The 13,765-nt window shown below is 33.1% G+C and overlaps 1 protein-coding gene across 1 annotated transcript; it reads left to right on the forward strand.

Annotated features, from left to right (window-relative positions):
* The first annotated feature begins 262 nt into the window (after positions 1-262).
* Positions 263-10,194, forward strand: LOC133180978 (zinc finger CCCH domain-containing protein 13-like). The gene is made up of 12 exons (XM_061315466.1): positions 263-486; positions 2,327-2,714; positions 2,866-2,960; positions 3,774-3,963; positions 4,106-4,280; positions 4,797-5,296; positions 5,656-5,778; positions 6,041-6,251; positions 6,809-6,973; positions 7,603-7,748; positions 8,261-8,405; positions 9,580-10,194. Exons 1-12 carry the CDS (start codon positions 303-305, stop codon positions 9,685-9,687), a joined length of 2,430 nt encoding a protein of 809 aa, XP_061171450.1. The 5' UTR covers positions 263-302; the 3' UTR covers positions 9,688-10,194.
* Positions 10,195-13,765: the final 3,571 nt, after the last annotated feature.

Here is a 13,765-nt window from a genome sequence, read left to right on the forward strand (position 1 = left end):
TTGCAGAAAAGTCATTAGTGTGTTGAATTCTCTATTTTGTTTTTAATCAAAGGTACGTTAATATGATAAAATAATATATCTTTTGTAAATGTTAGCGATGCTAAATTTATATTTATTGGTTCTATGACATATTTCCTCCAAAATTTACATGCTTCGACAGGTTCTCAAATATGACAACATTGATCTAAAATTAGCAGAAATCGGGGTTTTTCTTTTATTTTCCTAATTAATCATGATAAATCATCTGTATCACTTTGTACTTGATAAGTAATATATCTGACTTGTTTAACAGGCATTGCAAAATGGATGAAGTGGACTCGCCTTTTCTCAAGAAGAAGAGATCACATCAAAAACAATCAGACACCATGTTCCAGTCAGAACTACAAAGAAAACTTCAGCAGCGCAGACAAGAAGGTTTAACATATGGCCTGACAAGTGAAGAGAGTGACAGCATTGTTGATGATGATGATGGTGACAGTGATGAAGGTAATGATCTGTAGTATGAAAGGCATTGTCTCAAGCCACGGTCCGGAGTCCGCATATAGCTCTTTTCTACCCGTTGCTGCTTAATCACAAAAAGTGTCATAATCTTGAATATTTACGCCTCTGTATTATGACGTCATGTTCAGCCAATGACAATTTTTGTTTCCATCACAATTGACATATCAACAGTATACAAGAAATGTTTCATATACTGTGATTGGGTATTGAAAGGTTGTGTCAAAGTTCATTATCTGACTATGCTTTACTCGCATTGGTCAATATTTTAATGAGCTACGAAATATTCTCTTCTCATTCAACCACCGCCAGAATGGGAGAGGATCGTACATTTTGGTCGTGGTTTGTGATGATGTATGAAAGGAGGAATGAGTAAAGAAAATATATGGCTGGACCGAGAATTGAACTGGGAACCCCTGTATTATTAGACAGGTGCTCTACCACTGAGCTACTAAAGCTGATATCGAGGGTCCATATAGCCCAATCTTTTACCGGGTACTCTCCTTCCTTCTTAAACAGTCTTTGACCTTGAAGATGCAAGTTCTGGACTTAATAATTTACATATAATCTGAACAAGGCCCCTCACACTGGCCATCAAATGTAATGTATGGCTGGACTGGGAATCAAACCCCAGACCCCTGTATTACTAGTCAGTGCTCTACCACTGAGGTACCCAGACCAATATCTAGGGTTCATATGTAATAGATATATTACATGTACTTACATGTAATACCTCTGTTGTGATTAGGGCTATATGGACCCTGAATATGGGCCTGGGTAGCTCAATGGATAGAACATCTGACTAGTAATGCAGGGGCCAGGGTTCAATTCCTGGTCCAGCCATAAATTTTCTCCCCTTCCTAGCTGTTACACCTCTCTAGCTGGAAAAAGGAGACAATCCATATTTCAACTGTCTAGCTGAAAAGCGACCAACAGTGCATATTCCCAAAATCTTAATTTAAAATTCATTATGTAGCCTTGTTTATCAAGGGAGTTTTAGCACATTTGTATAATGAAAATATATACTGTGGAACCATTAAAATTTGTGGTGGCCAATTCTCGTGGATTGCTTAAATTTTACAGGCTCCTTGGGTTGTAATTTTGTGTATTCTCGTATATCTACAAGAGGAAATATGACTTTGTAACCCTAGTTTATTAATTCACGAATTCCATGTAAATTGAGCCACAATGAAATCTAATGATTCCACAGTATTGTACTTGGGAATCACATATGGCTTAGCATTTCCTACTTGCTCCTTATTTTTAATGCTTCATTATAAAGGCATAAGAAGTTAAACTTTTGATGGGAATTCATGTTGATAATTTATTGTGTTGTGAAATGTCATTAAAAATTATGAAATTAAGGAGGTAATTAATAGAAATTAGCATTGAAATTAGTTTAAATGATCATGATTTCCCCAGTGTGACGTCATATTGCACCTTCCATACATACAGGTTATGATCAATATTAGGTTAGCTTCATTTTGGCAGAATATAAATAATAATTGTGGAATTTTTTTCTTATTTACAAGAAAAGTTTTTTTTGCTAGGGATGGCTCAAATGGTCATACAATTTATAGTACACAGTATTGCTAGCGTAATGCAAAATTTCTCATAATTTAGGACTAAAGTTCTGGGTATGGAATATGAATGCAGAATCTAAATAAATTTGTAAATTAAAAAACTACCAGGGTGCATTTCTAGAGAGGAATTTCAGAAACACATGTTTTTGTATAACAGTTTTGTATTATACATTTGAATATTATGAGTTTTACCAGATATTGGTGGTATTCCTGTAATACATGTACCTTTCAATTACATTTTGCAGAAATCCTTGCACAGCATAGAAGAAATCTGTCCAACCAAAAGCAATCAAACCGACCAACCTCTGCCAAGAGAAGAACACCCACCTTTCAAGACACAAATGATTTAAGTTTGGGAGATACTATTAGGCCAGGACAAAGTGGAAATAAATTTATGAAACAGCGTGGACAGCAAGGCCAGAAAGAGGGCATTCCCTCCCTCAACATGGGAGGAAAAGGGAGAACTTCTCCTGGGATGCCATCTTTGACATCCCCAAAACTTTCTCCAAAAGATAGCAAAAGTCTGACAGATGCATTAGGAGGAAAAAGGTCTCCCAGTCCCAAGTATGGAACCCAGTCTATGTCTCAGGAGGATATTATTTTTGGCAGGAAGACACCAACTAATGATCCAAGGCAAATAAACTTTGTAAACTGAATGGAATCAAAATTGTGCTTTTACATTTTATGGAGATTTAAAAAAAACATTGCCTTACATTCAATTATTTAATGGTCAATGGAAAAAAAATGAAATTTATAAGATTTGTTTATTTCTTTGTCTCCTCAGGCGTCAGAGTCCAACAGATAACAAACCATGGCAACCACCAAACTTTCGCAAAAGTCCAGGTGCAGAGCAGCAAGAAAACCGAGCACCCTCCCCCGGTGAGTTTGGACTTTATGATCTTATATAAATATGTTTATGATCTAGTCTATCCCAGATCTGAAGTTCTTAAAAAAATTCATAGTAAGATGGCTCTTGCCTTAGATTAACCTTTTGAATCTAGGAATTGTCATTTAAATCTTGTCCATTGTATATGTACATATACCATATATACTTGCCTTCAAGTTGGATTACATGTATTGGCAGTTAAATTTTGGACAAAAATTCAATATGTCAGACTTGTAAGCAAGTCCTAGAAACATCGGCATTTTTCTGAAAGAGGAAATATAGTAATTTTGTAAAAACACCAACAATAATCCTTCAAACAGATCGGATATTAATCTTAAGATTCTTAAATGCATGCAGGAAAAGAAGATTTAAGGTTATCCATATGCATAAAATACAAGTGCTTACAAATTTTAATGATCTAATTTTTGTTTAAATCGTTTTAAATTAAAGATCAAATATTGATGTCATACCCAAGAACAATTTTGAAAAGACAGATATTAAATACAATAGAATATTGATTTGCAATTGGCAACAGATTCCAGCAAAAAACTGTTTCAACTTATAAGTGGGTCAAAGCCAAATTCCTCAAAAATAATCTGAAAAAAATACAACCAACTTATAGGCGAGTATATATGGTATCTTTATTTCATAATTTTCATCCTGTGTAATTTTTTCCCATAGATTTGTTTTAAAAAACAAAACATGAATTTTTTAAATGCTTTTTGGGCATATAATACATGAGTTATATCAGAATTAAGATGCTGTTGCATGTGAAATGTTCAACTAATTATTTCTAAATATTGCAGGCTTACAAGGAAGAAGAACTCCATCTCAGGAACCTTTTCTTCAAAGCATTGATGAAAATGCAGGGACACCCAGGAAAAACCGGTTCCCTAGTCCTACTGACCGTAGTCCTAAGGCTGGCCGAACCAGTCCTAAAGGGGGCCTCACTAGTCCAAAAGATCGGTTCTCAAAGTCAGACAGGAAATCTCCAAAGTATGAATTGTTAAATATCTTATACAGGACATAAGTATTTAGATAGGAGGCTCCAGTCAGAATTAAGAAATGTATGATTTCCTTTTTATTATATTGGTCAGTCACCATAATGACAATATGCATCCAATTTTATTTTAACTAGGAGCCTCTCCATAGATGATTCACCACGACTGGATGAAGCTCCCAAACCCAGACCAAGACACAAGACAGACATATTTGGAAAAACAGATCATGTGGATGTGGATTTGGAGACAGATTCTCCATCTGTCAGCCGATTCCACAGAGCTGCTCCAGGTGGCAGAAAAACTCCTACACAGGTAGGCTTCATCAAGGAGTTCAAATGGAATAGATATATTTCAGTGACAAAAGTTCCTCCATACTGTGTAGCCTTATATACATGTAGGAATACAGTTGAACTTCAAAATCACAAAAACCATGAATGTCATGAAGTGAGTTTGAAGTCCCAACCACTTTTTCTGTAAGTATTTAAACCCCAAAATCCCAAACCTGCAGATTTCTAGACTGAAGTAGTTTATGGTCCCATTGAGTTTGAGATAATGATGTTTGACTGTATATAGAGGGGCCATAAATGTCCTACTGTATTAATGGAAGCATATGTATCTTCATGTTTATGTTATTGTAATACATATCACAAAGCATCCCTTTTGACTAAGAGTAGCTCTAAATGTAAAAACAAAAAACAGTTAATGTTAGGTACATATGATATAAATACATGTACATGTACTACCAATACAGAGTGATGCACACATCTATTTGTGAACACCCAATATGCTTGTGAAATTTAAAGTAAAAAATTGACATTTTGATTTCAGAGTGGAAGAAAAACTCCAACAAACTTAGATGGCAGGAAGACTCCTACAGGATTGGATGGCAGAAAAACTCCTACAGGATTAGATGGCAGAAAAACCCCTACAGATAAAACATCCTACAGGAAATCTGACAGAGAGAAAGATACAAAAAAGGCCCCACTGAAAAAAGAGGCATCACTTCTAGATTTTCTCAATGAGGATGTGGATTCCTCAAAAACAAAAAAGAGAGAGGAACCCAAGCCAAGGCTACTTCGGGGTTCACAGGAGGAACCACAGGAGAGGAAAGATAGTATCAGGGATGATATTCTGGGGGATAAAATCAACAGAGCCAAACAGAGGCAGGCTAAGTCAGGCAGTGGAGACATTGGTAGTGGAGACACCAGGTCAGTCGCAAAAAAGCGAACGGACAATGAGAAAGAGATACCGGACGATAGTTCACTTTGTGAAGAGTTTGACAAGGATCCTTTAGGAAGGTCATTTGCTGAACCGGAAAAACAAGCTAAGTATGTTAACTTTTCAGCAATTTTATTTTTAGTGGAATTATTATTATTATTTTTTTTTTTTTTTTTTGAAATATATATTCTAAATTTTTTTCATCAAAGAATGACAACTTTTAATGTCAAAATTAATGACAAAATTTAATGACAAAGTCCTCTCAGAATAGATCTCTTAAGTACCATATTAGGATGGAATTTGAGTATTCATGCACCAATAAATTTAAAGTCTCTATTAAATAAATCACTGAATGACAATAAATAACATTTTCATTTTTTAATGTTCATACGTTGATAAATTAACAGCTGCATTCCTACGAAGTATTGGTGATCTGTTTTATGTCTTTAAATTAAAATTTCTTTTGTAGGCCAGGCAAGGGCCCAACAGAGAGTAAAAAATCAGATGACATCATAAACAAAGTAGCTCAGGAACAAAACAAACCATCTTCTGGTACAATGAAGTCCACAGACACTAGCAAGTCTTTCAAAAAGTAAGTTTTAAACTGGTGAAAATATATTTGTATCCATTTACACAAAGTCAACTTAGAGCAGCTTACATGTGCAAAAAAAACTGTTTCAACAATACTGAATGCCGGTATGTAGTTTGTGTTAGGAAAGTTCAGTAATTAAAAACAAAACAATAAAAAATAGAACTACATCTATTACCAACTTGTTTCTTTTTAACATGATCATAGCAATAAATCCTAGAAAATTGCAGCACTTTTTGGAATTCTGTTAAAATTTTCTTTACAGAATTGATAAGGAACACCGTCCTAAACCCCGCTACACAATCCCTGGGACCCCCACTAGTCAAGGTACCCTGTCAGAAATGTCCTTCAATGACACCATGTCTATACGTCAGGCTGTGTATGAGGAATGGAGGAGAGAGAAGATGAAATCAGCGAGAAAGGAGAAAAAAGAGGAAGAAAAGAAAAAACAGGAGGAAGAGAAAAAGAAGGAGGAGGTAAGCTTATTATTCATCAGTATTGTGGATTTAGGTGTCTGGTTGTGATGTTAATGGACATTTACTACTTTTCTGTCTATTCTGATATCAAATGATTTAATAGTGATGATACACATTTACATGTATGTTTTAAGACACATACTCTCAACAGTCCTGATTTGTTAGTCACATGCAACTTGATTTACAGTGATTTTGTGGAAATTTTTGGAGGGGCATATGATATGAATTAACAAAATTCATAGACCCTAGTAATTTTAGTCACTTCATTTGAGAGGTTTCTTTTTTATACCATACTTGTTAATATTTGTTGTGTATTGGTTTCCTTAAATATCATATTTCTGAGTTGATGGTATTGATAACAATTAAATTGCAATATCAGAATTCAGGTAATGTATACTAAATAAAATTTTTGATGAATGTATCTTGCGAGATTATGCCTGTAAAGAAATTTCATATAAAATGTCAAGTATCCTGTGATTGCCCGAGATGTTAATATGACTCCTTTTGTTAATTTATATAAATTCATTGCTCATCACTTTTTTTTTTTTTTTTTGTAGGAGAAAAAAGAAAAGAAATTGGAAAATGATAGCTCCTACAAGACTTGGAAAGAATCAAAAGAAGATACATTTGTTAAAAAGATCAAAGAAGAAAGAAGGAAAGAAAGAGAGAAGAAGGAAAAGGAAGAGAAAGAAAAAGAACAAAAGATCAAAGAAGCAGAAAAGGTAATTTGGTATAATTAAGAAAATTTGTTACAAAATTGTAATACATGTAAATGGCTTTTGTGGTATTCACATACAGACATAGTTGATAAGTATTGAAATGTGAAATTTCATGGTTATGGATTTTTTTTGTGATAACAAAGCCTACAATCACAAATCAATTCAGTAATTTTTGGGGGGTACGTGTTGTTTACGATATTCATTGTATAGCAAAAAGCTAGCAAAAGCCAAAATTGCTTGAAGTTTATCTAACTCATTATATCCAGTAAAGGCAGTTGAATATGTACCTGAGTATGTAATATTAGTTTATCACTCACTGTCTATATTGATTAATTTTTAGATTTAATTACTTTATTTTATTATGGTAAAAAGTGTGGTTTTTGCTAGGATAAGAGATGACAAGTTTAGAGATCATAAAGCATATTCACACAAATATGTTCATTTTAGTTATCAAAGAGAAAAAGTGTACATGTACTTGATTTAGAGGGGTCAAACTGGATTTCATCTGAAAAGTGATGCTGATCAATTACCTTTGACATGTTCTGCAAAAAGAAAATCTTCAGTGTATATAAATATTACATATTCAATAAAAATTAAATCAGATCATGTTGTAAATAAATATTCTTATTTAGACATTCAAAATATGGAAAGAAGAAAAGGATGAAGAAATAAAAGAAAAGTTGAGAAAGAAAAAAGAGGAGGAGAGAGAGAAAGAATATGAAAAGGAGGAAGCAAAGAAGAACAAAGAAAAGGAGAATGTTACTGCACTAAGGGGATGGTATGTTTATAATTTTTTTTTTAAGGTTCAACAAATAATACAAATTCATGGATCAACGAATCACAAAATTTCTACAGTAAATGCGTCTGGGAAAAAACTCTTTGTAACTGTGATTCCTAATGGCAGATAAGGTCCTTTGATTATGTGATAAATGATTACATGCACTAGTATGTTAATTACTGTAGCTATTGTTATAATGGGATTACTGTACCTCTGTATAATCACCTATGACGTCAAATAAAAATTCTACACCCTCACAGCAAAGTTGTGGTGTCGGGAGGAGGAGGAGGTTTAACTGGAATCATGGCTCCATTTGTCTGTTCATACATCCGTATAGCTGAAGATGCAAGATTGATTTCAATTTGTAGATCACTTCCTAGCTTATCTCACGGAGGTATTCAAACCAAACTTGCAGATTTGGTGCATCTGTGGATACATGTGCTTTATGTGATGCATCTCCAAATATTTCTTGAAATTTTTGAGAAGATATGATGACTTTGTTTTGTATTCAGGAACAACAAGAAAGACCAAGTATTGAAAGAAAAGGCCAGGGAGGAGAAAAAGAAGAATATGGCCACTCTAAAGGAACAGGAACAGCTGAAAAAGGAGCAGGAAAAAGAGGCCGAAAAGCTGTATGATCAATGGCTTAGAAGAAAGGTAAGACTCTAAAAGAAACAGATCTAATGAAGAACAAATTATCACGTTATTTTATGATACAAGGTGTTTCATAATACCTGTCCCCATCACAATTGCCTGTAAAAGCTTTAATTTTGATCACATTTTAAGAAAAATAAAACATTATTCTAAAGAAGCAAGTTTAAAAAATATGGAATTTTTTAAATGTTACAATGTCATGTATGGCATCATAATAATTAAACTCTGAAATTTCTATGTCTCAATGATAAGAACAAAGTTTTAAAGTTGTGCATCTGTACCATGAATGTCATTCACCAATTAACTGTTGTCTGGATGATGCAAAGAAGTATCCAATTCAAAGACAAAAAAAAAAAAAATCACCAAAAATACTGTGTACATCTAGTGTCTTGTGAAAACAATGAAAAGATTTGTGCTGCAGTGATCAGAATTTCAGACATAATGTAAAACTGACTTTTTTTGAAGATGGCTTTATCAAAAACATTGTAAAAGAAAATAATGAAGGCATACACCAGAAAAAAATGTTAAATTAAATTTTTTCGTAGTTTATTAAAACCTTCTAAATAAATTTATTTGTCACAGATGTACCTGTATTTTTATACCAGTTTATGATAGGGGCACATATTATGAAACACCCTGTAGAAGCATGCAGTTTCTCAAGTTCCAATTTCGAAAGGACATGTCAACGTTTTGTAATATAAGTTCACATTTTAACCATAATTGGTTTTCCTTTAAGCTTTTCATTCATCAGAAATTTAAGTTGTCTCTCTCTAGGGAAGAGACGACAAATGTGCCATTCAGTCAGTCAGACCAACTTTAAAATAATGTGTTTGCCCTCTTCTGAAGATCGGGATAAAAAAAATTCGTCAGTAGGAAGGTTGACAATTTTTTTCCCAGGAATTTTCAACATCAATGCTGAATTTTCAAAATCTATTTTCCAGAATGCTTAAAAAAAATTATTATTTCCTGGAGGTTAGGAAAAGTTTTCATTCGGGCCATTTTTAGTCAGTCAGTAGAGGGCAACCAAACAATTTTTTAAAGATAACCTCATGGCAAATATTTTCATACATGTGAAATGTTCAGGAGGCAGATTCTTAAAAAATAAATTATCAGGTTTATTTGTCATTTAGAGTTGAAGTGCAAACAAGTTCTTACATATCTAAACATTTATTTACAGGATGAAACTAAGAGAAAGGAGAAGAGTCGGAGATATGGATCAACAGAAAGTATAGAATTCCGTCCAGCTTGGAGTCCTGCCAGTAAAACAATACCATTCGGAAGGTAGAATCAGCCCATGTGATTAAGTCCTCAATTGTACTGTACATACACCTGTATGTTAACACCAGCTGAAGGGACGGACTGTTTGTCTAGAGATTCTGTTGATTAAAAATGTAGTGAGACATATCCAGGAAATACCCACCAAGATTAACATTTGTAGCAAGTAGATATGATTGGAGCTGGAACTTTTACTTCACATTTGCTCAACCATAGACTCATTTCCAAACCTTTAGATGTTCTCCGTCCATCTTTGGTTGTTTGCAATGATTATTCTGGAATCATTTATAATTAAACAATTAGTTTGAAATCATACTTTAAATTTGGTCATCTTAAGACTAGAGCATTACCAAACAAGTTTATATTCTCCGTCCATATTTGTTGGTAAAACTTGTTCTGTTTGCCATATCTTTTATGTGCTTTATCTGTACAATTTTGTTGTCCATAAATTTTTGTTTTTATTTATTTGCATTCTTGATGCAAGAGTTGTGAATTTTAGGTCTTTTATTTTTTTAGTTTGCTAAGACATTTTGTTTTAGGGCTTAAATTCAAGTTATTGCGTAACAAAAAGTGATATATGTACATGTATTGAGTCATTGTTTTTATTTAAATTTGAGTAAGGAGGAAGTCTGTTAACTTTTATTAGAGTATAAATGTATACCCATATTCATAAGTGAATTGTTTGGGAAATATATATATTTCATTGATGGAAAAAGAATCACTTTTCCATTACCAATACATTCTCTCTAAGTGGGGTCATTGTTATAATGTGTATTTACAATAAAGATAAAACAAAACTTTGTCCTTATACTTTTTGCCCATGAGATAGGAGGATTTTATTTTCTCAATTTTCAGAATCATTAATGGTCACCTTAGTATAATACAGCACTGAAGCAAAATAAATCAAGAGATGAAGATATGATGTCCCAAAGCAAGAGAAATAGAATAATCTGGTGTCAACAAAATTGTTACAATGTGGTCTAGTTCTCAGTAATAAATCATAAAGTGTTTCAAAATCTTCTTCTCTGCTCCTGGGTATTATTTAAACAAACTAAGTGCATGGTTATGATAAGCAAGAATGCCTCTTCCAAAATTTTGAAATTAATGGCCCTGGGGTTCGGGGTTTTGGTGAAAGTGAGGCTCTATTGATTATATTGTGAAAAAGCATAATCTCTTTGAAAATATTCTTTTCTGCTCCTGGTTATAAAGCAAAGAAACTAAGTGTATAGTTATGATGAGCAAGGGTGCCTCTTCCAGAATTGTGAGTTGCATGGCCGCTGGGTCAGATGTTCTCTCTGAATGGTACCTCTTCCAGATTTGTGAAATTTGTGATCCTGGGTCATGTGTTCTGGTGTTAGGATTGGACTGTGTTGAATATGTAGTGAAAATGCATTATTTCTTTGAAAATATTCTTTTGTCAAGTGTTCTGGCCCTGGCCTGGGCTCTATAAGTTTGTATTCTACTGAGAAAAGTTATTCCCCTTTGCCATTCATCTTTGATAATTAATCACTGTAAATAATGTATTTGAAAGGTTAGTACTAGAATAAGAGAATATTTATTGTATTGTACAAAAAGTACTTTCGTAGTTTTAATGATCAGGTAGACTTGTAAATAATAGATAAATAAAAATGAGACAGAAATAATAACTTATCTTATTAAATGCTCTTCAAAGACCAAGAGAGGCCAATGTGAGAGGTAATAATATGGGGTTAAAAATAGTATTGAATATTTTATTAATAGTCCGCGTGGTAATAGTGATAAATGGGGACAGATTGGAACTTACTTTATGAGTTGTTACTGAATACTAGAATAATTATTTCGTTGATCCTGATCATCCTATTTCTCTTGCTTTTGGGCGACAAAGCTTCGTTTATCAGTTTATTTTATACTCTTTGCATCCTCTAAATTATTGTATTATACTCAGGTAACCGTTTTATATAGCAAAGGGGAATAACTTCTCTCAGTAGCGCGTACAAATTTCCCTACAATATCAACAGAGCTCTGCCCAGCACACCAGAAAACACTTGACCAAGTGGTCAAGAATTTCACAAATCTGGTAAAAAAAAAAAAAAAATTCTCATTATAACCGAGATTTTAAAGAATTTATGTATTTTTACTATAAAATCAATAGAGCCCCCACCCTAACACCAGAACCCCTGACCTTGGGCCATGAATTTCACAATTTTGGAAGAGGCATCCTTGCTTATCATAACCATGCACTTAGGTTATCTGCTAAATACCCAGGAGCAGAGAAGATTTTCAATAAAATAAAATAGAAATAATGCATTTTCATTATATTATCAGTACCCCCCCCCTCCCAGACCAGAACCCTGCCCCTGAGGCCATGAGCGACAAACATCGCACATAGACAGAGTCAGCAATAAGTTACCCAAGTGATTCAAGTGACCAAAAAAAATGTTCAATATATTAAAGCTCTCCAAAAATGTACAGGTGAAAGTAAAAAATCGTCAACAAATTAAAAATCGTTTGATTAATATTTAAGGTAGGTCGCGGGTTTGCTTTTGTTCCTAACATGTTTCCGCAATAAGTGAAATGCTGAATAAAGTTACAGTGTGCATCTATGTCACCTTTTAGATCTTGTATATTCCAAATATAAAGATACTTATCTGTAAACGCGATTACGTTCAATATATGACGTCATAAACATAAACATAAACATAAATAACGCCATAAACGCAACATTATGGCGATATGAAAGCAAACTTTAAAATTATTTAGCAAAACAACTAGCGAGAAGACATATTACTGATTTTTTTTACCTCAATGGTTGTAATTTGACCTCATCTTGATATTTTGAAATTTCTGAGTAATTCGTCTACGTCTTTAAAAAGTTATCCGATCTTTTCTAAAGAAACTATTTCGGTAAAATTATATTTCAAAAACGTCATTTTCCTATATATTACTATAGTAAAGCGTAAAAATGGTACCGAAAACTATACCGCGTTTACAGTAATATAGCATTAAAACCACATAGGCAAATTTAATAAAAATTTCAGATAATATGCCGCAAATTCTAAGGAACATTATATCAAATTTTCAGGATATGTTTTCTCGTAAGAATTTTTATGCAGTAAACCCGCGACCTACCTTAAAACTCGTTCTAGAGCATAGTTTGATTTCGTAAACTCTCGCTGAACACTATAATTTATTACACAATATCTTTCAGTTTCTGGATTTAGGGAGAGGGTTAAAATTGGCTCTGTCTGTTAACCAATCTCATGCACTTTTGTGAATAAACTATTGTTTGAAGCAAGATTTATATAGAGCCTTTGTGAGTCTTAAAAGTTTTCGTTTTTTTCCCTTTGTTAACTTTCTGAAACACTCCAATACATGTATGTTTAAGAGAGAGAGAGAGAGAGAGAGAAATCGTTATGAAACAAAAACAAAAAAACAACCAAAAAAAAACAACAACAAAAAAATACAATGTGCAACACAGAAAGTTAAATTGCCCATCTTTGAAATTACGGTAAATGTGACTATTATATCGTTAAGGAAGCTCTAAACACTACTCACAGAAGAGTTCTATTTCATTAATTTTTAAATAGAAAAAACAGAAATCGGTATTTTGATATACTGAACACAATTCTCGATGATAGTTTTGTTCTTAATATTATATTAGATCTGTCCAAGATAAAGTAATTGTATACATTATTTGCATTTATTTTCCCATTGCAAATATAAGCAAAATGATTTTTTGTTCATTAAAGTAAAAAAAAAAAAAATTAAGTTTAAAGAGAATGATTTGAACGACTTCCATTGGTGGGCCCATGAAGGGAGATATTCAGGGGTTAGGTATAAATGTTTTGTTGGTCTCTTCGATTCAACTGATTTCAATTGCATGATTCAATTGATAGTTTTGATTATTTTACAAAGCCCTTAATTGTTACAGGATTTTATAGGCATCAGTTCTCTCCATTAGAGAGACAGAGCAACAATTAAAAAAAGATCAACATTTGAATTACGGGTGTATTAAATTGAGGATATCATAAATTAATTAGTCTCTAAAAAAATGAATTAATTGAATTATTGATATCATTAATTCAGTGGAAGAGCTTTGAATTAATACC

Source organism: Saccostrea echinata, unplaced genomic scaffold (genome assembly GCF_033153115.1).
Source record: "Saccostrea echinata isolate AGI-Se365-2 ecotype Australia unplaced genomic scaffold, CSIRO_AGI_Sech_v1 ptg000008l, whole genome shotgun sequence".
NCBI classification, from domain to species: Eukaryota; Metazoa; Mollusca; class Bivalvia; order Ostreida; family Ostreidae; genus Saccostrea; species Saccostrea echinata.

Excerpts from the sequence above, each read along its gene's own strand:
- LOC133180978 (XM_061315466.1), top strand. The coding sequence starts at position 303 with ATGGATGAAGTGGACTCGCCTTTTCTCAAGAAGAAGAGATCACATCAA. Across the intron at positions 4,281-4,796 it reads GCAGAAAAACTCCTACACAG|AGTGGAAGAAAAACTCCAAC; the intron begins GTAGGCTTCATC and ends TTTTGATTTCAG. Across the intron at positions 6,974-7,602 it reads AGATCAAAGAAGCAGAAAAG|ACATTCAAAATATGGAAAGA; the intron begins GTAATTTGGTAT and ends ATTCTTATTTAG.